General features: G+C 42.2%; 1 protein-coding gene across 1 annotated transcript; it reads left to right on the top strand.

Annotated features, from left to right (window-relative positions):
- Positions 1-3,803: 3,803 nt before the first annotated feature.
- Positions 3,804-22,052, top strand: vsx2 (visual system homeobox 2). The gene is made up of 6 exons (XM_042338254.1): positions 3,804-3,912; positions 3,984-4,289; positions 13,706-13,790; positions 14,960-15,083; positions 20,385-20,565; positions 21,718-22,052. The coding sequence occupies exons 1-6, from the start codon at positions 3,804-3,806 to the stop codon at positions 22,026-22,028; spliced, it is 1,116 nt and encodes a 371-aa protein (XP_042194188.1). The 3' UTR covers positions 22,029-22,052.
- Positions 22,053-25,356: the final 3,304 nt, after the last annotated feature.

Genomic DNA, 25,356 nt, shown 5'->3' with positions numbered 1-25,356 from the left:
CCCCTCCACCTCTCTTTCTCTCTCTACCCCTTCTCTTTCTAATTCTCATCCCTCTCTCTATCTATCTTTTCATTATCTCTCTCTCTCTCTACCTTTTCATTCACTGCCCCCCCCACCCCCACCCCCCATCCCCTCTCTCTCTCTCTCTCTCCCTCTCTCTCGTTACGAATGAAGTGCATCTCACATCTGCAAACTAAAAAAAAAAAGCCTTAAAATCAGAAAGATTGGCCAATAATGCACCGAAATTCAAAAGATATATTTTTCCTCTTAGAAAAAAGAAGTGCACCACTACTAAATCGCTTCACTCGAAATCAGGGACCATTGCGAATGCACGTCGCTAAATGTCACTAAACCCTTGAGTTCAGTGCGCATAATAGCTTCTGCTTTCGCAAACCTTTGCAGAATTCAGCAGAATACAGAGGAGAGAGAGAGAGAGAGAGAGAGGGACCATATTCGCATCAAACGAAAGGCGCAAATCGGGGCGAAAACGAGGAATATTATCATTTATAGCAATAACGTGTTGGTGAAGTCAAATAGATTATCTGCACAGAAATTTTTTTAGGGTCGGTTTCATAATGAAGCATTTCCCTATGGAATCATATGAATTCAGATTTTATTTACTGAAATATAATCTTTTTTTGGTGGAGTGGGGGGTTTGGGGGGTGGGTCTGATTTCAGCTGTAAAGTTAAATAAAGATTTGTTTTACAGTCTATAAATCAATCAATCAATCACTCTTTGGTATATAATAATAATATCATTAATATCAACAATAATCCTTTATTTTGGAGACGTTTCGGAGACGTCCCAAAAGCGCTTCTTAGAGCGCATATTTATTTATGAATACATATACCACTTTTTCGCATCATCTGAAGGTCTCAACTCGCGTGTCTTTTTTTTCTCACTGTGTGCAGTGTAGTGACTGCGTGAAATCAGAAATAACTGTGTGTGTGTGTGTGAGAGAGAGAGAGAGAGAGAGAGAGGGAAAGAGATGTGTTTGGTTCACGTTTTGGTATCGTTTCACACTTTCATTTTCTCACTCTCACTCTCTCTCTCTCTCTCTCCTCTTCTCTCCTCTTCCCATTTAATTGGACTTTTGCGACGTGAAACGATTTATGCAACAACAACAACAACAACAGCAACAACAGCAGCAGCAACAACAACAACAACAAAATAAAAGACTGGATCTTGATCAGAAAGATGGTTCGGATCGATTCGAAGCTATTTGCGACGTGAAGTGACCGAACACAGGATTCGGTAAATTAGAAATGATTTTACGAAACGATTAGAGAAAAGATGGGAAGAGGGGAGAGAGAGAGAGAGAGAGAGAGAGTGAGAGAGAGAGAGAAAACCAGCAGAGGAGTGATCAAGTGCAAAGAGAGACAAGGAGGTGAGGAGTTAAACCTCTCTCTCTCTCTCTCTCTCTCTCTGTAAATATGTGTTCAATTGCACTCTCACACACACACATTGGGACGTTTTTTTGTAAAGGGATTTTATTGATCAAATACACATTTTATAAAATAAAATGACGGTGCAATGCGATTTCACGTTTCTGGTACGAAATGTTACATTTCTATGTTTAAGCACATTTTGCTCGACGTCGTTTTTTTTTATAGCTCAGATGCAACGATTGCTATTATTTATTATTATTTTCAGCATCACATTATTTGTGTGTGTGTGTGTGTGTGTTGTGTTGTGTGTTGTGTTGTGTTGTGTGGGGGGAACACAGAGAGATGGATAACGATGGGAGAAGCGAAGTTCAACTGAATACGTTCAACAGAGAAGAGGGGTCGAGAAACAGCACAGACCTGAGAGTTTCCCGACAGATGTGCTTTCCAAAAAAAAATAAAAACAGTTTTAAAATAAAATACGAGATACAGCAACACGAAACCGACTTGTAAAACGCGAACCAAACGCACGACCCGTGTCTTCCAGGTTTTGTTAACAGAAAAGAGCAAATATTTGTGCATAAAACAGTGAAATTCGTTGTGATCTGACTAACTGACTGTCTGGGTGGGGGGTGGGGGGGGGGGTGGGTGGGGGTGTATTTAAGGGGCATATAACAAAAATAAATTGGCCCAATACATTTAAGAAAATAAACGACCCTCTCTCTCAAAAAACACACACCCACACACACCATATATATATATATATACACACACACACACACACACCATATATATATATACACACACACACACACACCATATATATATACACACACCCACACACACCATATATATACACACACACACACACACACACCATATATATATACACACACACACACACGTGTAATGCTGAAAATAATACATAATCAATAAAGGTAATACAGGAATTGGAAATGTAAAATGTATTAACGTAGAAATTTCAAAATATTCACAATAGAGACTCTTGAAATTGCATTCGCATTCGTATCACCGCTCATACAATACACCGTATTGCATTTGGTAAATGAAATCCATTTGCCGGACCCCAAAACATCTCAATGTGTGGGAGAGAGAGAGAGAGAGAGACAGACAGAGAGAGACAGAGAGACAGACAGACAGACAGAGAGAGACAGAGAGACAGAGACAGAGAGAGAGAGACAGAGAGAGAGACAGACAGAGAGAGACATAGAGACAGAGACAGACAGACAGACAGACAGACAGAGAGAGACAGAGAGAGAGAGACAGACAGACAGAGAGAGACAGATAGACAGAGAGAGACAGAGAGAGACAGACAGACAGAGAGAGACATAGAGACAGAGACAGACAGACAGAGAAAGAGAAGGGGAGAGACACAGACAGAGAGAGACAGAGAGAGAGACAGACAGAGAGAGACAGAAAGACAGAGAGACAGACAGAGAGAGACAGAGAGAGACAGAAAGACAGACAGAGAGAGACAGAGAGAGACAGAAAGACAGAGAGACAGACAGAGAGAGACAGAGAGACAGAGACAGACAGAGAGAGATAGAGAGAGAGAGAAACACACAGAGAGACACACAGAGACAGGGAGACACACAGACAGACAGACAGACAGAGAGAGAGAGAGAGACACACACAGAGAGACAGAGAGCAAACGAATGAATGAATGAATGAATGAACACAGGGGAAGGAGAAATGTAAGATAAATATCTCTTAAAAGACTATCTCCCAAACTGGGGGTGGGGGGGTGGGGGTAGGGACTGGGAGAGGAGGGGGTGGGGGGGCACATAACACTCTCAGACCCCCCCCCCAGTTGCTGCCTTGTTCCTGATTGGATGTCAGGGATGTAACCCCTGATGTGATGTTCAATGTCCCGTTAAATAAAGAGGGAAATTCTGATAGAATCACATCACTGCACATCAGAGAGTAGAGCCCGAGTGGTGGTGGTGGTGGTGGTGGCGGTGGGGGGGGTTGGGGGGAAAGTTAGGGGTGGGTGGTAGAGGGAGAAGGGGGAAGAGAGAGAGAGAGAGAGGGAGGGAGGGAGGGGGTGAAAAGAAAGAAAGGGAAATATAGAGAGAAAGGTGGTGGGTGGTGGGTTGGGGGGAAAGTTAGGGGTTTGGGGTTGGGGGAAAGTTAGGGGGTGGGTGGTTGGTGGGGGGGGTTGGGGGGAAAGTTAGGGGGTGGGTGGGGTGGGGGGAAGAAGGGGGGAAGAGAAAAAGAGAGAGAGAAAGAGGGAGGGGGTGAAAAGAAAGAAGGGAAATAAAGAGAGAAAGGTGGTGGGTTGGGGTTGGGGTTGGGTTTGGGGTTGGGGGGGGGAGGGGGACAACAACTACAAGTGCCACATCCCCCCCACCACCCTCACCCCTCCCCAACCCCCCACCCCCACCACCAAAAAAAAAATGACAGGGAAAAGGGAGACGGTCTCAGATACCGTCCACAAACCCAAAGGCATCGCTGGGGCTCAACACCTGACGAATAACGACCAGTCCAAAGCCCACAGCCTCCGCCCGGGCCCGGGCCTCGCCCTCCCCCTCCCCCCGGGCCCCCCACTCCCCCTGCCCCTGCCCCGGGGGGGGGCGCCTCCCGGTGCACCGGCTTCGGCATCCAGGAGCTCCTGGGACTGGACAAGGAGCCTCCGGCGCCCCCGCGGCCGATTGGGGATCCCCTCCCGCCCGCGGGGCACCTGCTGACAGCCAGGACGGTGCTGACCCCTGCGGGGGCCGGGGTGGGGGTGGGGGTCGGGCTGGTGGGGGTCGGGGTGGGGGTCCCAGGGTTTTACGGACAGCCCGCATTTCTGGATGTGCTGACGGAACACCGCGGGGCACTGACCGGTCATCTGCACAGAGCCGCTGTCCAGGTGGGGACCACACAGGAGGTCAGCTCAGGTGAGAGCTTCTTACACTGTACCCCCCCAACCCCACACCCCAACCCCACACCCCAACCCCACACCCCAACCCACACCCCAACCCTCAACCCAACCCCAAACCCGACCCCGAACCCAACCCTAAACCCAACCCTAAACCCAATCCCAATCAACCCCAAACCCAACCCGACCCTGAACCCAACCCTAAACCCAACCCCAATCAACCCCAAACCCAACCCGACCCCGAACCCAACCCGACCCCAATCAACCCCAAACCCAACTCACCCCCCCAACCCGAGTTTCCTTCACTATATTTTTTACACGGCCCCATGCGTGACACCTACAGAGAACCCATATCACCACAAGAGTCTCCAAACCAACCTGAGATTCCGTGCCCCCCCCCCCCCCCCCACCGCCCCCCACCCCTCCCCACCCCCCACACGTGGAAGTTACAGAGATAGATTGTGGGAATGGAAGGCGCTCGCTCTCCCTGGAGGGACGCACTCTGCTAACTTAATTCAGCCCCGTATTGTCCAGCGAGGAACACCCTACCCTTTAGGGCTTTGGCTGTAGGGTTAACAGTCGGATGACTCCCTGCCCCCAGTGACTGGTCTGCCCTTCCAGGTCCTGCTGATGGGCTGAGCTGCCATCAGCTATGCCCTGGAATACTGCGGCCACGACTGGCTTAGGAAATCGGACTTCCGAGACCACCACAGAGGGTTGGCTCTCCCAAGCATCGGTTCCCGTCCTAACCGGTGCCCGGGCATTTGTTAAAGGAATCGTCACTGGTGGGGATCGAACTCAAAGGGACACTTTTATCCCACACCCAGAAACATTAACACAGATTATGTTTTGCAGATAAAACATGTATTCGTTTAAATTTGTTTAGGATGATTAGAAATAATGTGAAAGCAGGTATATAATAATAATAATAATCGTTGCATTTGATATAGTGCTTCAAGATGACTCAAAGCGCTTCACAGAATACACCGTAAAGTGAATTGACTGTATATGTTGTGGGCAAAACGAGTCAGGCAATTGCACACAGCAGCGTCCCACACACAGTCACGGGTTGAAGTGACCGATTCATAATTATTATTTTTTTGAAGGAATTATTACCCCCGGAAAAGCGATCTGCCAATCGACTAACAACCGGGTTCCTACTTACTGCTGGGTAAACAGGGAATGTGGAGTAAGGAAACTTGCCCAACATTTTGCCGTGGCCGGGAATAGAACCCAGGTCTCTCGCTTGCGAGGCGAGCGCTCTAACCACAGAGCTCCAGGACTCCATGTATAATAAGTAATAATCGCAATTATAATTATCATTATAATGGAGAGCGATTTATTGGTGCGGAAATTTTTAAATTACTCCTGGGGACTTTAATATTCAGGTAATATATAATATGTAACTTTATGTGTTAAAAAAAATACACTGACCTGCGTCTAATGCTCTCCAGAAATTAGATCCGCGGGAGGAGTCCCTCCAGGGAGAAAGTGTGCATTCCGTTCGCTCAATCTAACTCTGGGTAGTTGCGTTACATGGAAATCTTAGTTTGGTTTGGATACTCTTAAGCACGGTGATGGGTTTCCGCATGTGTCAGACACCCGGCTGTCCGAAAACAGTGCTAACAGTACCGACACTCAAAGCTACTGAAGCTTCTCACCTTAACCCGAGAAATAATATGTTTCACCCACGAAATGTACAGTCAATTCACTTTACAGTATATTCTGTGAAGCGCCTTTGAGACATCTCAAGGACGTGACAAGGTACTATATCAAATGCATGGATTATTATTATTAGTAGTAGTATGATTATTATCAGTTTGCCACCAAATTTAATTTAGATTTTGCATCTATTTTATTACAAGTAAAAGCAAACCCTTGAAATTGCATTCCCCAAATCAAAAATATTCTCTATAAAGAAACGCAAAATATTTTGGGGGTGGGAGCTGGGAGCTGAGCTTTGCTTGTGTTTTTCTTATTTATATATATTTAATGAAAAGCTTCAAAACGCTTTAATTAACGAAATTAACGAGTTTTTTTTTTAATCCGATTTTTCGTTTAATATAACGAACGCTTCTGTGAATATTGTTTTCCCCCAATTCTGGCGAGTGCAGTGGTGGGTGATATGTGTTTTAGAATATTTTATAAATACGAATTGCACACAAGATCCACGTTTGTAGATATCGTGATTCTTTTGCAATTGAAACGCTGGAGAAAGAGGTTTCAAATGAATTATTTGGAACCCAATTTTTTTTATAAACGGCTCTCACACGTTAAGACAGATTCATTCCTTGAAACGAAATTATTCTTCAGTTTCTCGGGACATGAAAGACTGTGTTTGTTTCAACGTTTGTCTGGATTTGCAGACTGTTTTTTGCAATTTCTTTTTATACGAAAAAAATGTATTGCGGAATATTACGGAACGTTATTATTGATGATTGGATACATCCAACTCAACGTGTGTCTGTTTTACAGACGGTTTTGCAATTTTTTTTATTTAACAAAATGTATTTACAGAATATTATTCTTGATTAATAAATGAGTTCGCCCAGTGTCAGCATTTGTCCGGATGCAAACTGTTTTGCAATTTGTTTTTATTTAAAAAAAATGTATTCACAGGATATTATGATTGATTCTTGAGTACAATCCACCCAATAATTTCAACCTGTCGCTTTTTCTGTGCAAATTCCTGGGTCAGTGTTTTCAACAAAGCGAGACTTATTAATCTAATGGTCCTGTTGTTGTGTGTTTTCTTTTGTGTTACAAGAAAACTCGTAACTAGAAACGAATCGAATCATATATGATGTGAAATTAATAATATTTGCTCAATTCCTTTCTCTCTCCCTTTCACTCTGTCTCTCTCTCTCTCTCTCTCTCACACTCACCATCTTTTTCTTTCTCGCTTTCGTGTTTTGACACTAAAAGTGTCCCATTTCCAGTGCTGTGTCCAGTTCAGGACTGTGTTGTGTGCTGTTGGTCAGTGTTGAACGCAAAGAAAGCAAAAGACAGAGCGATGGTTTGGTCTTTTAGTCCAGGAGAGAATTTTTGCGCATTTCTAACTGATCAGCGGAAATTTTTGACGAATAAAAACTCCAATTCATATAAATGTACAGCCGAGTTACAGCATTCAACATTCAGCTGTTTAAAGCCGAACGCCACCGAGGAGGTGTGCGAAGATACACTTCGTAAAAGATTTCGATGTGATAAAAAAATTATAGCGAATCGGCGAGGAAATGTCGCATTTCACCCCCCCCTTGTACTTGTAGAGAAAGTTCTTGAAATGAACCGTTGTCAGGTGGAAAAGTCACAATTTCTTTGAAGTGAGCGGATGTAGGAAGTGGCTGAGAGGAGTGTTCAATGTTTTGAGGATTCACTTATAAAATGGCCCTTTTTTTTTACAGGTTAAAGATACTAAATCGGATGACATAGTCTATTTAAAGATGTGATTCTTGTGATCCTGCATGTGCTATGGACACATTATAATCCTTGCATGTTCCACCTTTCAGGATATCGCCCTAAAGAAAGCGCAGGATTTAATGTAAAGTGTAGTGACTGTGCAATTTGTGCACAGCAATGTGCCAAAAACAGGCAGAGAATAGTTTCTATTTTTTGCTCAGTCGGGTGTCTTGACACGTGCGGAAACCCATCACCGTGCTTAAGAGTCTCCAAACCAAGCTGAGAATTCCCTGCATCCCACCTACACATGGAAATCCCAGAGATAGATTGTTGGAATGGAATGCACTCCCTCTCCCTGGAGGGATGCATCCTGTTTACCTAATTCCAGAAAGTATTAGGCGCAGGTTGTGGCGGGAGCCAAGACGTGGGAAGCCGAGAGGGTGTATGGGGGTAACTGCTGGAGTCTAACAGCTAACCAGGCATTGAGTGAATGACCCATTTTATCTGGGATATTGTGGGCCAAGACATGAGGAGACACTCCCATGACGGTTGTTAACTAGTGGGAAGAGGTCTCATAGCAAATTAATGACATATGGAGTAAGTACACTTACCACAAATGTACAGGATGTTGATTTGGGCATTGAACCACTGTAGTGTAGTGGTTAGAGTGCCAGGTTCGATTCTAGGGGTAATAATCCCTTTTTTAAAAAGAAATTTAGTCACTCAATCTATGACTGTTTATGGGGCACTGCTGTACGCTGCCGCTTTTCGCCCACAAACTCTACAGTTGATTGCTTAACAGTGAATCATTTTAAGACATGATAAAGCGCTATATGAAATACAGGGATTATTGTTATTATTGTTGTTGGTGTGCAGATGTTCTGTGCACTGTTAGGTTTGAAACTGGACATGTTGAATGCTAAGTGTTTTAATTGGAAAAATCTATCAGATACAGATGCAATCCAACCTGCACAGGATTCCATCAATACATTACCACACAGCAGGCGTGTAGTCAGGGGAGATAACATTTGTCATCTTATAGTGTACATCCTTACCTGCCAGCATCGCTCCTCTTTCGCCCAGTTGGATCACGTGTAAGAGGTCAGAGCCAATTAATGATAGATAACCATTGGAATCTCTGACAATATTCCGCACACATGGATTTGTATGCGAAGCTGATTTGCAGGTTTGCGTACCATAGGGTGTGCAAGAATAATAATCTTTGCATTTGATTTAACAACAACAAATGGCATTTGTATAGACCTTATATATGTATAGCGCCTTATCACGTCATGGTGATGTCTCAAAGCGCTTCACAGAATATACTCTAAAGTGAATTGACTGTATTTGTTTGGGACGAAATGCGGCTCCTGAAAAATAGGGATCTTTGTTTGGTTGCTCATGTCCTGTAATGCTCCCTACCTGAAGGGCACTATAGAAAGGCAAGTTGTGGTTATTCTGACAATGCAGCCTTGCTCCCAGTCCATTCCTGCACTGCAGTGAGTGCCTGTATAACTAGCAATGTTATATGTTCTTGGACGTGAAGAAATCAGGAGGTGTGAAATTCATTAAATAAAGGACACCAAATAACGGAGAAATAAAGTGTAGAATTGTACAGGTGTGTGTAAAAGCAACAGCTTTATAGAGGATAATGGGAGTAATTGGGATACATGGGGAAATGGGAATAAAAGGGTTATCATGGGCAGCAATAGGATTGTACAGGATAAATGGGAGTAATAGGGATACACAGTACAATAGGAGCAATAGGATTATACAGGGTAATGGGAATAATAGCTAAGAAAGCACTTTCATATGACACATTTCTCATTAAGATCCGTTCTGCAAGATATTTTTGGGGTAGTCTTCAGCTGTTGTATGTCACAGGTGTAAATTGTAAAATAATGAAATAAATCACCTGAACAAGTGACTGGGTAACAAGAGGGGCAATTTCTGACCTGGTAGCCAGCACTGCTCAGCTGAGAGTTCGGGGAGGTATTTTTTTTGTATCTTTTAAGATGTTGTGACGTCTTAAAAGTGCTTGACGGAATGTATTTTGAGGCAGCCAATTGTGCTCAGCAGTGTCTCACAAACAGTCGTGGATTGAGCGACCAAATTATTAAATATTTTTTAAGGGATTATTACCTCCGGAAAGCAATCTACCAATTGACTAACAACCTCCCTCCTAGGGGGAGGGCAGGGGGGGAATTGACTGAGAGGAGGGGGGGAGAGAGAGAGAGTGATTGAGAGAGAAAGAGAGAGAATGTGAGGGAGAGAGGGAGAGAAAGAAACAAAGAGAGGGAGGGAGAAAGAGAATGAGAGAGTAGAGAGTCCTTCCAATTCACACCCTCCCTCCCTTCTTTGAAGGCATCAAGACCTAAACTTTGACCACACTTTTGGTCATCTTTTCCCCTCCCATCCCACCTCCCTCAGCCATGTCTGCTACATTTCCTAATTCCATTCCAGTGAAGAGTGCTCATCCACTGTATCTCCCTCTCTTAATCTAATGGAAACGAGGGTTTTTCTCTTTAAATAACTAACCCGCCTGAACAAATGTTAATTACTGCTCAGAACGAACAGTGGGAGATGTGCTTTGTGCATTGTTACTAAAAGCTGTTGGGGATTTTCTGTCTGACTTTCATTGGAAAGAATTGTAGAACATTTTTTTTAAAACTTAGTTTTGATCAAACATTAATCGCCTGTTTGAAACCAGCTGATTTCTGAGTCTGTTTTGTTCAGTTTTCAGATGTAATTTGATGCATTTGATCTTGTAGTTTGGATTGATTTGTTGAGATAAGAAGCTCTGAGACGCTGCCCTGTGGGAGGGGCACTATGTAAATGGAAATTGTTGTTGTAAATGGAAATTTGAATGAGCACGACTGGTTCATTGGGATTTATTTAGGGTTGGGGTGCGTTTGGGGTTGGGGTGCGTTTGGGGTTGGGGTGCGTTTGGGGTTGGGGTGCGTTTGGGGTTGGGGAGCGGTTGGGGTTGGGGAGCGGTTGGGATGCATTCTGGTCATTAGATTTAAAAACCTTCATTTGCGATTGAACCATTCACTTCAGTGTAATTTGAAATACTTCAGTGTTTTGCCCACAAAATATACTGTATATTCTGTGATAAAAGAACGTGATAAAGGGTTATATCGAATGCAAGGATTATTATTGTTATTATTCAGCCACAATTATATAGGAATTTCATCAGATTTCTTAGAATACTCTTCTTTATATCTATTAGTTAAGAGTTAGTTTTGGTAGCTCTACTAATAAAATACATCGATTCAATAAATTTATATTTGCTTCAATTGGCTATTGCATGCTTCAGCAAAAAGCAATATCACTCCTGTATCAAAGCGCATTGAGCCATTAATAGTCGATGCATTAATATGAAGGAATGTGTGTTAAGACTCTGGCAAAGCCCTTGTTATTTGATAAAGGTTATCACCCAAAAGAGAGAGGTTCAAATTCAAAGGGAACGCGATCGTTCCATGTGAACAGTTAGAATAGATCGATTTTCAATGCAGTTCTTTCAAAAGCCTCTTTACTAATTGTAACCATTCAAACCCACCAAAGCACATAAACACCTCACATCTTAAAACCTTTTACAGGTGGGTTTCCTGCTGTATTTGGGGTCGATTTCCTGAGGTATTTGGGTCGGTTTGCCGCTGTATGTGGATGAGTTGCCAGTTATATGTCGGTGAGTTTGCAGTTATATTTACGTGGGCTTGCTGCTGTTGTTTGTTGGGTGAGTTTCCTATGAGTGTTTATTTTGCAGAGTTCCTGGTGTGTGTTGGTGGCATTTGTTGGCGTGGGGTTTTGTTGAGGTGTATTTGCGGTTGAGGTTTGTTGGCATGTATTTGGGGCTGGGGTGTGTTTAGGTTTGCGGTATATTTTGAGTTGAGGTTTGTTGGGGTTGAGGTTTATTGAGGTTGTGTTGTGTTTGGGATGGGGGGGGTGTTTGGGGGTGGGGGGGTGTTTGGGGGTGTATATGGGGGTGGGGGTGTATATGGGGGTGGGAGTGTGTTTGGGGGTGGGGCTGTGTTTGGGGGTGGGGCTGTGTTTGAGGTGTATTTGAGGGTTGTTGAGCTGTGGTCTCTATTTGATGGGAAGTTAAATGGAATATCCAGAACCAATGCTTCCTTTTTTGATGTTACAATTTTATTTACAATTTACAATCTCAATGACACACTATTGCAGCTTTTAGCTTCAGCAGTTACCCCAACGCACACCCTGCGGACCCCAAGCCTTGGCTCTGGCCAACTTTTGCCTAATACTCTCTAGAATTGGGTCCCTTTGGAGAAAGGGAGAGCGTATTCCATTCCAACAATCTATCTCTAGATTTCCATGTGTAGGTGGGATGCAGGGAATTCTCAGCTTGGTTTGGATACTCTTAAGGGCGTGATGGGTTTCCACATGTATAAGGTACGCAGGTGACCCAAAAATGTTTACACGTTAGGACCGGCCGCAAACCAAACCAGATTCCCATCGCAGCTAAGGATGGATATTTAAACAAATCGGACACTTGTAGAGACTCAAGCGAATTAATATGTACAGAAAATAATCCATCCCACTTTGAATCGTCCACTTAAAAATTATTGCAGTCCATTTGGGGCAGAATATATATATATATAGATATATTTACGATAATCTCTATGATCCACAATCATTTCTTTCTGAAGTCTTCACGGAATTGTCGGTCGCTGTTTTATTTGAGGGATTCTTTTGGGGGGGAAATGAATGCCTTATGAGCAATCGACCGTATTCCTCAATAGATATACACAGTACCTCAATAGATAAATTCCCTAAAGTGTTCGCTGATGAAGCGAAAAGTACATGTTCTCTCCTTCAAGGTCCTTCCACAAGTGGCAAACACCATGTTTTACTTTGATTTGACTTTGATTTGATTTTAAAAGTGAATTAAAATGCATTATATGTCAATGTTGTGTGTTTGTGTGTGTTGGGGTGGGGGAGTTGAACTCAAATCAGAACCATACACTGTATCCGAGGAAAGGTTTGGTGAGTGTGAAAGGAATAGAAGATTTTGAAAGTTGTCTTGTGTTCAATTGCACCACAAACGGCATCGAGTGCATTAGCAATTTGCGAGCACAAGGATTAACTATAGGAAGAGGTGGAGTTAGTAATAATTATAATTTCTGAATTGCAAGACCTGAATTTTTGCAAACCTCTCGGTTAACAGATCCGTTGTTTCCTCAGTGGTAGAGAGAGGGATCGGTTTGAACTGTCCTCTCCTGACACTGTGTTTGCCAGAGATTTGGGTTTACATTATAAACTCGTATTCCTTTACACTACATTTATTACACACTCTGGTATATATTTAACATACATTTTTAAATATACTTTATCATCTGATGAGCTTTTGGTGGTCTGAAATGTGTGTTTTTTTATGTATATATATATATATGAGTTAAAAAAGCACATTTCCTTGTATATGTATATTATATATATATATTATATATATTTATAATGCATTTGAATTTGCACAGCAATTTAAGACCAGCAGTTTGTTGCTCTGTGTGTGTTACAGACGCATCCGATGAACATTTATTAACATTGGGGCGTTTTCATTTAAATCGCAAATAAATTCGATGTTGTCAGTTAAAAAAAAAACCCATTGTAAATGAAAAACAATTGAATTTCTTTCCAAACCAGTTTTGCTGGTGTCACTGCAATTTTCCGCATTATTGTTTAAATAATATACACATATATTATATATATATATATATATATTGTTTGTTTGAATTTAAAAATACAAATGCAACCCAATCTTGTCATTTTAAATGCACACGTACAGGTTTATATTTTTTTGCAAAATCTTGCATTTTTAAAAGAAATATATAAAGGTGTGTGTCTGTATGTACGTGTTTATGCATTTTAAAAAAGGAAATAACTTAAATTAGTCATTTATTTCAGCGCACGCTTCAAAAAAACGCCCCGAAAGCGAGTTTTTGGGGTAAAAAAGGGGGGAAAAAATCATGCATAAAACTTGTGTTTATTTGACATGGTTCCTGTGCTCTCGGTGGGCAGATTCCGAAGACATCTCGTCCAGCGACAGAAAATTTTCCAAATCGAATCTCAGTCAAACGAAAAAGCGAAAGAAAAGACGCCACAGGTACAAACTCCCAAATACACCACAGCTCATCAGTCAGTCGTTATAGCCACAGTCCTCATATCTGTCCAGTGTGTGTGTGTGTGTGTTTGTATCTGTAATAATAATATATGTATAGATCCAGGATGTGTGTATTTTATGTGTGTGTGTTTGTATCTATAATAATATTATATGTATAGATCCAGTATATGTGTGTGTGTGTGTGTGTGTGTGTTTGTATCTATATTAATATTATATGTATATAGATCCAGTATGTGTGTGTATGTATCTATAATAATATTATATGTATATAGATCTAGTATATGTGTGTTTGTATCTATAATATTATATGTATATAGATCCAGTATATGTGTGTGTGTGTGTGTGTTTGTATCTATAATAATATTATATGTATATAGATCTAGTATATGTGTGTTTGTATCTATAATAATATTATATGTATATAGATCTAGTATATGTGTATGTTGTGTGTGTTTGTATCTAAAATAATATTATATGTATATAGATCCAGTATATGTGTATGTTGTGTGTGTTTGTATCTAAAATAATATTATATGTATATAGATCTAGTATATGTGTGTGTTTGTATCTATAACAATATTATATGTATAGATCCAGTATATGAGTATGTGTGTGTTTGTATCTATAATAATATTATATGTATATAGATCTAGTATATGTGTATGTTGTGTGTGTTTGCATTGATCTGGGGAATGTGTGTGTGTGTGTACCTATCTTGTGTATGTGTTGAAAGTATCTAATCCATAGTCTCACTCGTCAGTGTCTATCGGTCTCCTTTTATTTTCTTCCCTTCATTCCTATATATTCGTTCCTATTATAAACCATTTTTGGTCCACCCCCCCCCCCCCCCACACACACACATTTCTCTGGACTTGTTTTGTGGCTTCCCCTCGGCTGTATCGTTTTTTTTTAAAAAAGGAAAAAAGAAACTATTTTTATACATTTATACATATTTATATATTTCAGTATGAAATTCGTTCATTAAGTGACAGGTGCGTAAAAATAAAGACAGCAAATCGGGTTTGCAATTCGCGTCTAATTTTATTTGTTAAAAATACACAAGTTAGTTGCATGCACTGTACTATTACATGGGTGCCAGGGGAATGGATGCAGTTAATTTTCTGTGTGTTTTTTTTTATTTAAAAAAAAAGGACTATTTTCACCTCTTACCAACTGGAGGAATTGGAAAAAGCGTTTAACGAGGCTCATTATCCCGACGTTTACGCGCGAGAAATGTTGGCGATGAAAACAGAGTTACCAGAAGACAGGATCCAGGTAAAACTTATACACACACACACAGAGAGAGAGAGAGAGAGAGAGATCAGAGAAACGCCCAATCGACTGTGTGAAACTTACAGCAAAATCATCACAATAAATAATAATAATACCGATAGACTATATAAAAGTCTGGATTTATACGGAGGGAGATCAGGGCGAGGGACGAATGTGTGAAACTTACACCCAGCAGCAAAATAATACACGAATAATTAATAATAATAATAATAAAATACCAAGAATATAAGATATTGGGCTATACACAATTCCGGATTTATACGGTGGGAGATGGTGGCGATGGACATGTCTATGAGGATAATGTAGGGATGGAGATGGAACAGATTGAAAGCCTCTGAATGGTTTCATTGCAAGTTAAACGCGTGTTTCTGAGAGATTTTTTTGCTTTTGCCACGAATTGCCCAGATCTGAGACGTTCCCACGCTTTTCTGGTCGGAAGTGAAATGGGTACATTTCAGGCGGTTGCATTTCGGTTGCATTTCCAGCTGAAACAGCCCTCCCTCCCCCTCCCCCTTCAGTAAATAACTCTGGGTTAAATTGCGATTTTCCAAACCATCTTTTCGATGAGACCCTTTTTTGCAGCCTTTGACACCCAGAACCGATTGGAGACCAAAACAGCGCCGTGACATAGCCTGATGTAGTCCTACCAAATGGCAGGACTGCTTTTTAAACGTTGCATTTTGTTGAACTTGTTATATTTGATAATAAATAATAATAATCCTTGCATTTCATCTCGGAAAGGCTTTATCACGTCGTCGAGACGTCTCAAAGCGCTTGCCAGGATATACCGTAAAGCGGCCCGACTGTATTTTGTGGATGAAAAGTGTATTTGTACGTAAATGTACTTGGAATTGCCGATGCTCTATTCTCAAACAGATTTGTTTCTTTTAAAACAAATATCCTTTCAAAGTGTAATCGAATATATCTTTGTTGAGAGGAGAGATGAATAACCCTTACATTTGATACGTCGCCTTTCACATCTGAAAACCCTTCACGGGATTTTACTGGAAAATGTAGCGAATAAATGCATTTATTCTATTAAATAAATATTTTGCTGGAATTTCCATTTTCGGCCTTCAAAATATACAGTCGATTCGCTTTACAGTATATTCTGTGAAGTGCTTTGAGACATTTCAATGAAGTAATAAGTCGTTGTGTCAAATCCAAAGATTATTATTATTATTTCAATGTGTGGGTGGGGTGCACAGAATTCTCAGTTTGGTGATGGGTTTTCGCATGTGTTAGATACCTGGCTGACCCCCAAAAAGTGTAGTGACCTATGTGTTTGTAGGCCATGTGAGAAAAATACCAAATACTTTAATTCCAAAGTTAATTATCTGGTATCAAAACATCTAATCCACAGGTTTGATGGGTTAAATGGCCTCCTTTTCCTGTTTTCAATTAAGTTGTAGATTGAAAGCTTATTGAGAGATTAAGATGGTTTATATTGTTTAATAATGGATATTTTGGAATAAGATACAGGTTGGAATTGAAGATTAAGACTTCCTTTACAAAAATAGTCATATATATTGAGACTCTTAAATGCTATCCTGCTTTAAGGCTGCTATATGAATGCTATTTAAGTTATAATACTGACAATAATCATAATCCTTGCATTTGATATAGCGCCTTATCACATTGTTGAGATGTCTCAAAGCACTTCACAGAATATACAGTAAAGTGAATTGATTGTGTATTTTGTGGGTAAAACATGGCAGCCAATTGTGCACAGCAGCGTCCCACAAACATAAAATGACCACATTTTTTTTGCGGGGTTATTGCCCCTGGAAAGCAATCCTTCAATCAACTAACAACCGGGTTCCTACTTGTTGCTAGGTAAACAGAGGAGTGTGGAGTAAGGAAACTTCCCCAAGGTTAAACTCTGTCCGGTAATCAAACCCAGATCGTCTTGCTTGCGAGGCGAGAATCAATACGCTACAGGACTCCATATTGTTTTGTTTAAATGAATATTTATTTCCCTCCAAAAGATATTCATTTCCTTCCAAGGGATCAGATCCGATCGGTGATTCACCTAACTTTAGTGTGGGACAATTATCAAGAATTAAAATGGGTTTGGAAAGACACCAGGAAGTGTTGATGTTGACAAGGAAGGGCGATAGAGGCCTGAACATTTGACTCGTTTAAGAAAATCCGCTTGATTCTGTAATGGCCAGACAGTATGGTGGATGTTCTAAAACGATGAGATCAAATTGTCTTCTTCTGTAACTTTCTTGTGATCTTGCGAGGGAGCTGGACACCATCAAAGCAAAGTCTAAGAGAAAGATAACAGACAAAATGAACCAGTTGTTAGGAGAGGCCAAACATGTGGTTCAGATACTGTTGGGAGACTGTTTCACCCACAAAATACACAGTGACTCCACTTTACAGTATATTCTGTGAAGTGCTTTGAGACATCTCAATGATGTGAGAAGGCGCTATATCAAATGCAAGGATTATTATTAGTAGTAGTAGTGATAATTACTCATGAGCATTCCTGAGACGTCGAGAAGACATGATAAGGCGTTACATCAAATGCAAGGATTATTATTAATTAGAGGGAAAGCCTGAGGGAGGGAAGGAGGTTCTAGGGAAATAATTAACTGGAGGAGAACGTGCTTGAGTTTTGAGTTGAACAGACTGTGTGTTGGTACGGGATGGTGTGAAGGGTGACGGTGATTTATTTGGGGTTTAGAAGGAAGATTGGAAGGTTCAAAGGAACAATGATCCCAACGTTATTGATACATAAAGAGAGAGAGAGAGCAAAGGCATAAGATGGGAAAAGGTTTGGATGACACACCTTTTCCTTTGTCTGTCTGGTCCAGGAGGACCAGGGAGGTTCTGGAAGAGCCAGAGTGACCCAAAGTGAGGGAAGGGGAAATCAGGACCATCAGTATTATTCACCTTCAGTCTGTGGGTATCGTGTGGGTATCTTGCGGTGAGCAAATTGGCTGGACCACAAAACCAGTCGCTGCACTTGAGTTGTTATTTTGGAGTCCCGTAGTGTAGTGATTAACGCATTCGCCTCACAAGCGAGAGGACTGGGATGCGATTCCAGGGAGTGGCGAAAACTTAGGCAAGTTTCCGTCCTCCACACGCCTCTATTTACCTGGCAGTAAGTAGGAACCCGGTGGTTAGTCGATTGGTGGATTCCTGGATCGCTTTCAGGGGGTGATAATCTCTCAAAAAAAAATTTTGGTCATTCAATCTATGACTGCTGTGCGCAATTGGATGCTATGTTTTACCCACAAAATACTCAAGTGAATCCACTTTACAATATATTCTGTGAAGCGCTTTGAGACATCTCAATGAATGTGATAAGGCGCTATATCAAATGCAAGTTTATTATTAGCAGTAGTAGTAATAATTACTCATGAAGCGCTCCTGAGACATTTCGACATGTTAAGGCCTCATAAAAACACCAATTACTTCCTCCTCTCTAAGTGAAGCGTGATTGCTATAATATCTTGTCACCTGGAAGAGAGGGAGGTGGGGGCGGAGGCGAGGGGGGCTCGGTGGGGGTGGGGGGGGGGAACTTGGGTGGTCAACTTAAACAGGTGTCAATGATTCCCTGGCCCATCTCAGTATTGCTTGATTAAAATACAGCGAAGGAGAGAGACAGAGAGTGGGAGAGAACATTAGAGAGAGAGAGAGAGAGAGAGATAAATTATACCAAAATGAAATATATCTCATCCAACACATCAGGCAGCTGTGGACATGAGGCGATTTTTAAAATGATAACAACCTAATCAGGAGAGGGAAGATTACGGGGCGACCCGAAGCCATCAATCTGCCACCGGTTTTAATTTCATTTCCATTACAGGGCAATTCAAGAGAATTCTGCAGCAAAATTAACACCCAATTTTCCCCGATTTTAATTAGTTAAATCACTAGACGGAGTGGTCCCCAGTGGGGCAAGTGGTGAGGGGGGGGAGGGAGGGAGGGAGCGAGGTGGGAGAATCAGTTAAGATGAAAATGATAACGGCGAGGCTGTAATTAGGATGGGTCAATGGCTTGGCTCCCCTGAGCCGGGCTGATTTAATTTCCCGTGATATTTGGACGTCTGTCACCTAAGCTGTCCCATCGATTGATGCAGAAATTAACTTATTTTTCAATCAGGCTCCGGTTGCCCCCTGGGTCGTTTCTTCCCTGCCTTTTTTGCAGTTGAAGTGATTTTTCATCAAGAGGCTGTCTATGATGTGAGAGAGCTGCAATCATGATTACAAAAGACCTCTTACTGATTTTGACAATTTTTCAAACCCCCTTCCCCCACCCCACAACACCAACACACACACACACACACACACACACACACCACAACCACCTGACCAGTCGATGTGTAATGAGCGCTCACATTTCTTGTAGAGAGATAGAGAGAGAGAGAGATGGAGAGATAGAGAGAGAGGATGGAGGGAGGGAGGGGAAATGGCATGTCAAAACCTCTCCGATAGGAATGTGGATCTTTAGCCATGAGTGACAGCAGGTTACAGGTTTTATCACCAGGTGTTGTGTAGGTTCGGCAGATTCAACCCCTGTTGATGTCACTCCTGGGGATAGTTCCTGCATTAATTTTTAATCGTTACAGTCTTAATTATGTTTTATTTAAAAAAAATCTCATGCCAATAGCGTTTCGACTAACTAAAGAGCCTTTGTCTGCCCGTCCTTTCGCCCACCGTCCGAATATACAGTATTGCATTTGATTTGGAGCCTTTGATACCGATAATCTTTACATTTGGTGTAGCTAGCGCCTTATCACGTCTTCCAGACGTCTCAAAGTGCTTCACCAAATATACTGTAAAGTGGATTGACTGTATTTTCTGGGCGAAACGTATTTTCTGGGCAGCCAATTGCGCACAGCAGCGTCCCACAAAAAGTCATGGATTGAGCGACCAAATTATCTTTTTTCATGGTGGGAGGCTGACTCAAAGGGCTACACAGGATTTACTGTCATTTGTTTTGTTGTACATCTAAAATATAACATATAAATTGGTCACTCAGTCCACGACTATCTGTGGGGCACTGCTGGGCGCAATTGGCTGCTGCGTTTCACCCACAAAATGTACAGTTAATTCACTTTATGGTATATTCTGTGAAGCGCTTTGAATCATTTCAATGACGTGATAAGGCACTATATCAGAGGCAAGGATTATTATTGTTATTACATTCAACACTAGGCTTTATGGAGTTGATACCTTGATTGAAAGTATGTTAACACTGTTGATTCTTTCGACCTTTCCCCTCGCATTTCCCATTCCCACTTCCCTGCATCTCGCCCCTGCTGGACAGGTGTGGTTTCAGAACCGCAGAGCCAAGTGGAGGAAGCGGGAAAAGTGCTGGGGGCGAAGCAGTGTCATGGCGGAGTATGGGCTTTATGGAGCCATGGTGCGCCATTCCATTCCACTGCCGGAATCCATCCTGAAATCAGCAAAGGACGGAATTATGGAATCCTGTGCTCCCTGGCTTCTCGGTAATTACTTTTACTCTTTGATGGCTAGCGATGTGGTTTTAGTTGGTTAGACTCCAGCAGTTACCCCCAACGCACACTCCGGGCTCCCCCAATCCTTGGCTCTTGCCAACCTAATACTTCCTGGGATTAGATTAAGCAGGAATGCATCCCTCGGTGGAGAGAGAGAGAGAGAGAGAGAGAGAGAGAGTGCGCATTCCATTCCAGCAATCTATCTCTGGGATTTCCATGTGTAGATGGGATGCCTGGAATTCTCAGCTTAGTTTGGAGACTCTTAAACACGGTGATGGGTTTCCCCACGTCTCAGACACACGGTTGACGAAAAAAGGAGCTCTGGTTTATATGACATTCCCACTGCTTGATGTGTTGCAGTGTTGCCTTAAGAAACAGATGAGAAAGTGATTTGAGCCATATTTACAATCAATAAATAGGCTTATGCAATTCTGGATTTAACTGAAACTTTAACCTCTAGATGCCTTGGACTGTTTGTAGAAACTGATAGACTTTCTTGAGATTCTTAATGCATTTGCTCATGAGATCTATGCTCTGCTTTATGTATTGATATAATATAATAATAATAATTGCTTTTGATGCAGCGCCTTATCAATTTGATATTGAGACGTCTCAAAGCGCTTCACAGAATATACTGTAAAGTGAATTGACTCCATATTTTGTGTACAAACCGCGGCAGGCAATTGCGCCCAGCAGTGTCCCACAAACAGTCGTGGATTGAGTGACCAAATTATTATTATATGGGTCCACTTCATGCCTGTTTGGAGAGCGTTGCTGTGCACAAATTGGCTGCTGCATTCACTGACAAGTCGACTGTCATAGTCATTGCCGTTCACAGCAAAATCTTGTGAAGTGCTTTGAGCTGGACAGCGTGATAAGGGGTTGTGTCAAAATGGAAGAATCATTATTTTATCCTCACTACTCGCCCTGAAAAACTGTCCTTATTTCTTCTGTTGAAACCTTTTGTGTCTAATGCACCCTGACCTAACCTGACCTATACTATCTGTGTTAATTGAAGCCTGGCTCCCTCGTTCCTACTACAGTTTAATCTTGGCATCTTTCTTTGCTTACCGTTTTCAGTTCAAGATGGCTTACCAATGACCAGGCGATTTTCTAAAACCGAGTACCAACAATTCTTTCTAGGAATGCACAAAAAGTCGCTGGAGGCGTCTGAGGTGGTGAGGAAAGTGGAAGCCGAGCACGGCGGTCAGTCCGGCAAAGAGGAGGGCGAGCGGCAAGACAAGGGCAAAGACCCCGTCAACTCAGCCATTTCTAAAGAGGAACTGCGGGAGAGCAGTATAGCGGCTCTCAGGGCCAAAGCCCTGGAGCACAGCGCTAAAGTGTTAGGAACCGTGGCTGGCGAGAGGCAGCCGAAGAAGAACGAAGAACGGCCCGAAGAGACCAAGAGCGAGGAATCGAAGGCCACTCGAGAGGAGAAACCCACCGAAAAGTAACTGTGTTCCACGAAACCTTTCAGCTCTTAAAACCACAGTCTTTGTACAAATGCAGTGAGCCGGTCAGTGTGCGTGTGTGAGTGTATGTGTGTGTGCCCAGAGACAGCTACACACCAGGGGCGATGGGTCTGATGCTGTTTCTCTTCTCTCTTGGGGAGCGTTGTATTTTTTTTCCTGAGGTCACTCCAACCCAGGCTGGTGTTGTGTGCGTGTGTGCATTTTTTTTTAAAACAATATATATATATATATATATATATATATTAGCTGCTGCCGTTTTACTTGCCATCTCGCTGGTGTTTTGAATGACAGATGTGTTAGAGATTCGGCCCAACTCAAAACATGGGTGGATTTTTTTTGTTAGATTTTGGATATTCCAGAATTAGTCGTGTTCATTTCGGCAAAAATCCTTTTCAAATCCCAAATTCAAGCTTGTAACTCGTTATTTTGCCACTCGCCCTCATCCCCAATCACCCCGGCCCACACCCCCAATTACCCTAGGACTCACCTCCAATCATTCCAGCTTGTAACTTGCTCCCAAAGGATCCATCAATCTATCTCTACACCATTTGAACCTCTCGATTACATTCCAGCCTGTAATTTACCCTTGGGTATCCATTTACAACAATAAATTACATTTACTCAGCGCTTTTCAAGTCGGGAGGACATCGCAAAGCCCTGGACAGTCAGGCATTTGGACCCGAGCTGGGGGGTGGGTGGGGTTTGGGATCAGGAGGGGTGGAGGGCAGGGGTAGGAGGGTGATTGAATGCATGGTCGAAGAGGAAGGTCTTGAGACTTCCCTTGAAGGAACCAAGGGAGGGGTTTACAACAATAACTTTTTTAAAGCTCCTTTCACAGGATAGTGTCTCAGAGCACTGCACAGTGGCGGAGTTGGACTGTTGTGTATGTGTAGAGATATATAATTATATAACACCCCAACTCTACATGAGCCACTTAATGACTTTACCAGAAATCAACATATAGTTCCTGGCCAACTTGAAGAACAATTTATATATTTTTTTGGTCAGCCGAGTGTCTGAAAGATGCAGAAACCCAACACTTGCTTAAACCAAACTGAGGATTCCAGGCATTCCACCTACATATGGAAATCCAAGAGATAGATTGTTGGAATGGAATTTGCTCTCTCTCCCTGGAGGGACACATCCTGCTTCCCAAATCCTGGAAAGTAATAGGTGCAGGTTGGGAGGAGCCAAGGCTTGGGAACTGCAGAGTGTGAGTTGGGGGTAACTGCTGGAGTCCAACCAACTAAATAGTCACTTGGAAAGTTACGGAGAGGCTTCTCCTATCTGTAACCATCTGGTCTGTCGGGAAAGATCTTTGTGTCCCTTTCCCATTTCCTCTTTAAACAGGTGGTGCCATTTCTCCATTATCAATACCCGTGTTTGAGAGATGCTCTGAGTAGACAAAAGCGAGTCAGAAAACTGAAAAAAAAAATTATATAAAAAAAAGTCAAGTAAATGGTAGTTTTTGATGTTTCCGGAGAACAACTGGAATGGTGTGGCGTAAAGACTTTGTATTTTAATAGTTTTTAAGTTGTATTTCTGTAATTAAACACGAGGTCGCCAATCCAGCAATTGTCCGAAGAAGTCATCCACTGAAATCAGCAGCCCATTTCTGGAAGAGAATAGACCAAGATTTCTTTGGTCGTGAAATGATTGCCTGTAATTTTATATTTTATCGATACATCGGTGAATTTCACAATATTTTTAATAGAAATATAGACGTTTCACCTACAAAATACTCAGTCAATGCGACGTTTCAACAACGTGATAGGGCGCTATATCAAATGCAAGGATTATTATTATTAGATTGGGTTCTTGTGTCTTCCCTGACTGAGGGCAGGCACCTCTGCTTCCTGATGGCTGTCTTAGTCGCTATCATTTGCATTGTCTATGTAGCTCAAGATCTCAGCTTGGCAACTCTAAACAGTAATCAGTAAACCCAGACAGACCTCGAACCCTGCCCTCAGCCCACTGCAACCGAGATTGTGATCCTTCAAATCTGAACTCACCAATAATAATAATAATAATAATAATAATCCTTGCATTTGATATAGCGCTTTTCACGTCGGAAGGACGTCCCAAAGCGCTTCACAGAACACACTGTAAAGTGAATTGACTGTATATTTGTGGGCGAACGCGGCAGCCAATTGCGCACAGCAATGTCCCACAAACAGTCGTAGATTGAAAATGACCAATTTATTATTGTTTTTGGTTTTGGAGGGATTATTATTAGGCTCTGTGTGGAGTAAGGAAACTTGCCCAAGGTTTGGCCCTCTGCCACCAACCAACCTGAGACCCCAAATCTTACCTATTCGAGTCTCTGAGACAGATCACTTTCCTTACTACACACACACACACACACACACACGCCTCTGTTTACCTAGCAGTAAGTAGGAACCCGGTTGTTAGTTGATTGGTGGATTGCTTTACGGGGTTAATAATCCCTTCCAAATGTGTGTATATGTGATATATATATAATTTGGTCTCTCAATCCATGTCTATTCATAGGACACTTCTGTGGGCCATTGGCTGTAGACTTTTGGAATAGGAAATGGTGACAAACCCATCACCATTACTTACTGCGAAACAATCTTAATTGAAAAGTGGGAACGGACCTTTTCTCAGCAGGCATCTAGTGGGACCAGTGACAGGAGAGATGAATGACCTTCTCTCCCCTCTACTCAAGCCAGCAGTTGCAAGGTCAGCAGAAGCTGCAGATATTCAGCCTGTTCGTCATTCCATCGGAAGCGTGACAAATATAACTTTGCCAGTAAAATTGAAGCGATGTATTAGTATTAAACTATTGAACTTCAGAAGTTTTTTTTTAAGGTTAAGCATGTGCTTTTTTCCCATTTCCCTCTTGTGTGTGTTCCCTACAGCACACACTGCTCCCCCCGTGGCTTTAGCATAGTTGCAAACACCACTCCTATGCGGTCAGTCGGGGGGCGAACAAGAGGAGCCCAGGGATATATGTCTGACACGTGCGGAAACCCATCACCTGCTTAAGAGCCTCCAAACCAAACTGAGAATTCCCTGCATCCCACCTACACATGGAAATCACAGATTGTTGGAAAGGAATGCGCACACTCTCCCTGGAGGGACGCTGCCTGCTTACCTAATTCCGGAAAGTATTAGGCGCACATAGCTTCTCGGAGTGATGGTTTGGAGGGGTTCAATGTTCTGACACCACACTGATTTGGCCGGTAGGGGACGTGCAAGAGTAGCCTCAAATCCACACCCACCTCCAATTTACCTCCACTGCACTCAGCACTGAACTTAAACACAATTTTCCAAAACAAATCTATTT

This window comes from Callorhinchus milii, unplaced genomic scaffold, assembly GCF_018977255.1.
Source record: "Callorhinchus milii isolate IMCB2004 unplaced genomic scaffold, IMCB_Cmil_1.0 Scaffold9, whole genome shotgun sequence".
Taxonomy (NCBI): Eukaryota; Metazoa; Chordata; class Chondrichthyes; order Chimaeriformes; family Callorhinchidae; genus Callorhinchus; species Callorhinchus milii.
The sequence above is the reverse complement of the archived record's forward strand: the minus strand, read 5'-3'. Positions and strand labels throughout refer to the sequence as shown.

Excerpts from the sequence above, each read along its gene's own strand:
- vsx2 (XM_042338254.1), top strand. The coding sequence starts at position 3,804 with ATGACAGGGAAAAGGGAGACGGTCTCAGATACCGTCCACAAACCCAAA. Across the intron at positions 15,084-20,384 it reads TACCAGAAGACAGGATCCAG|GTGTGGTTTCAGAACCGCAG; the intron begins GTAAAACTTATA and ends CCTGCTGGACAG. Across the intron at positions 20,566-21,717 it reads CTGTGCTCCCTGGCTTCTCG|GAATGCACAAAAAGTCGCTG; the intron begins GTAATTACTTTT and ends AATTCTTTCTAG.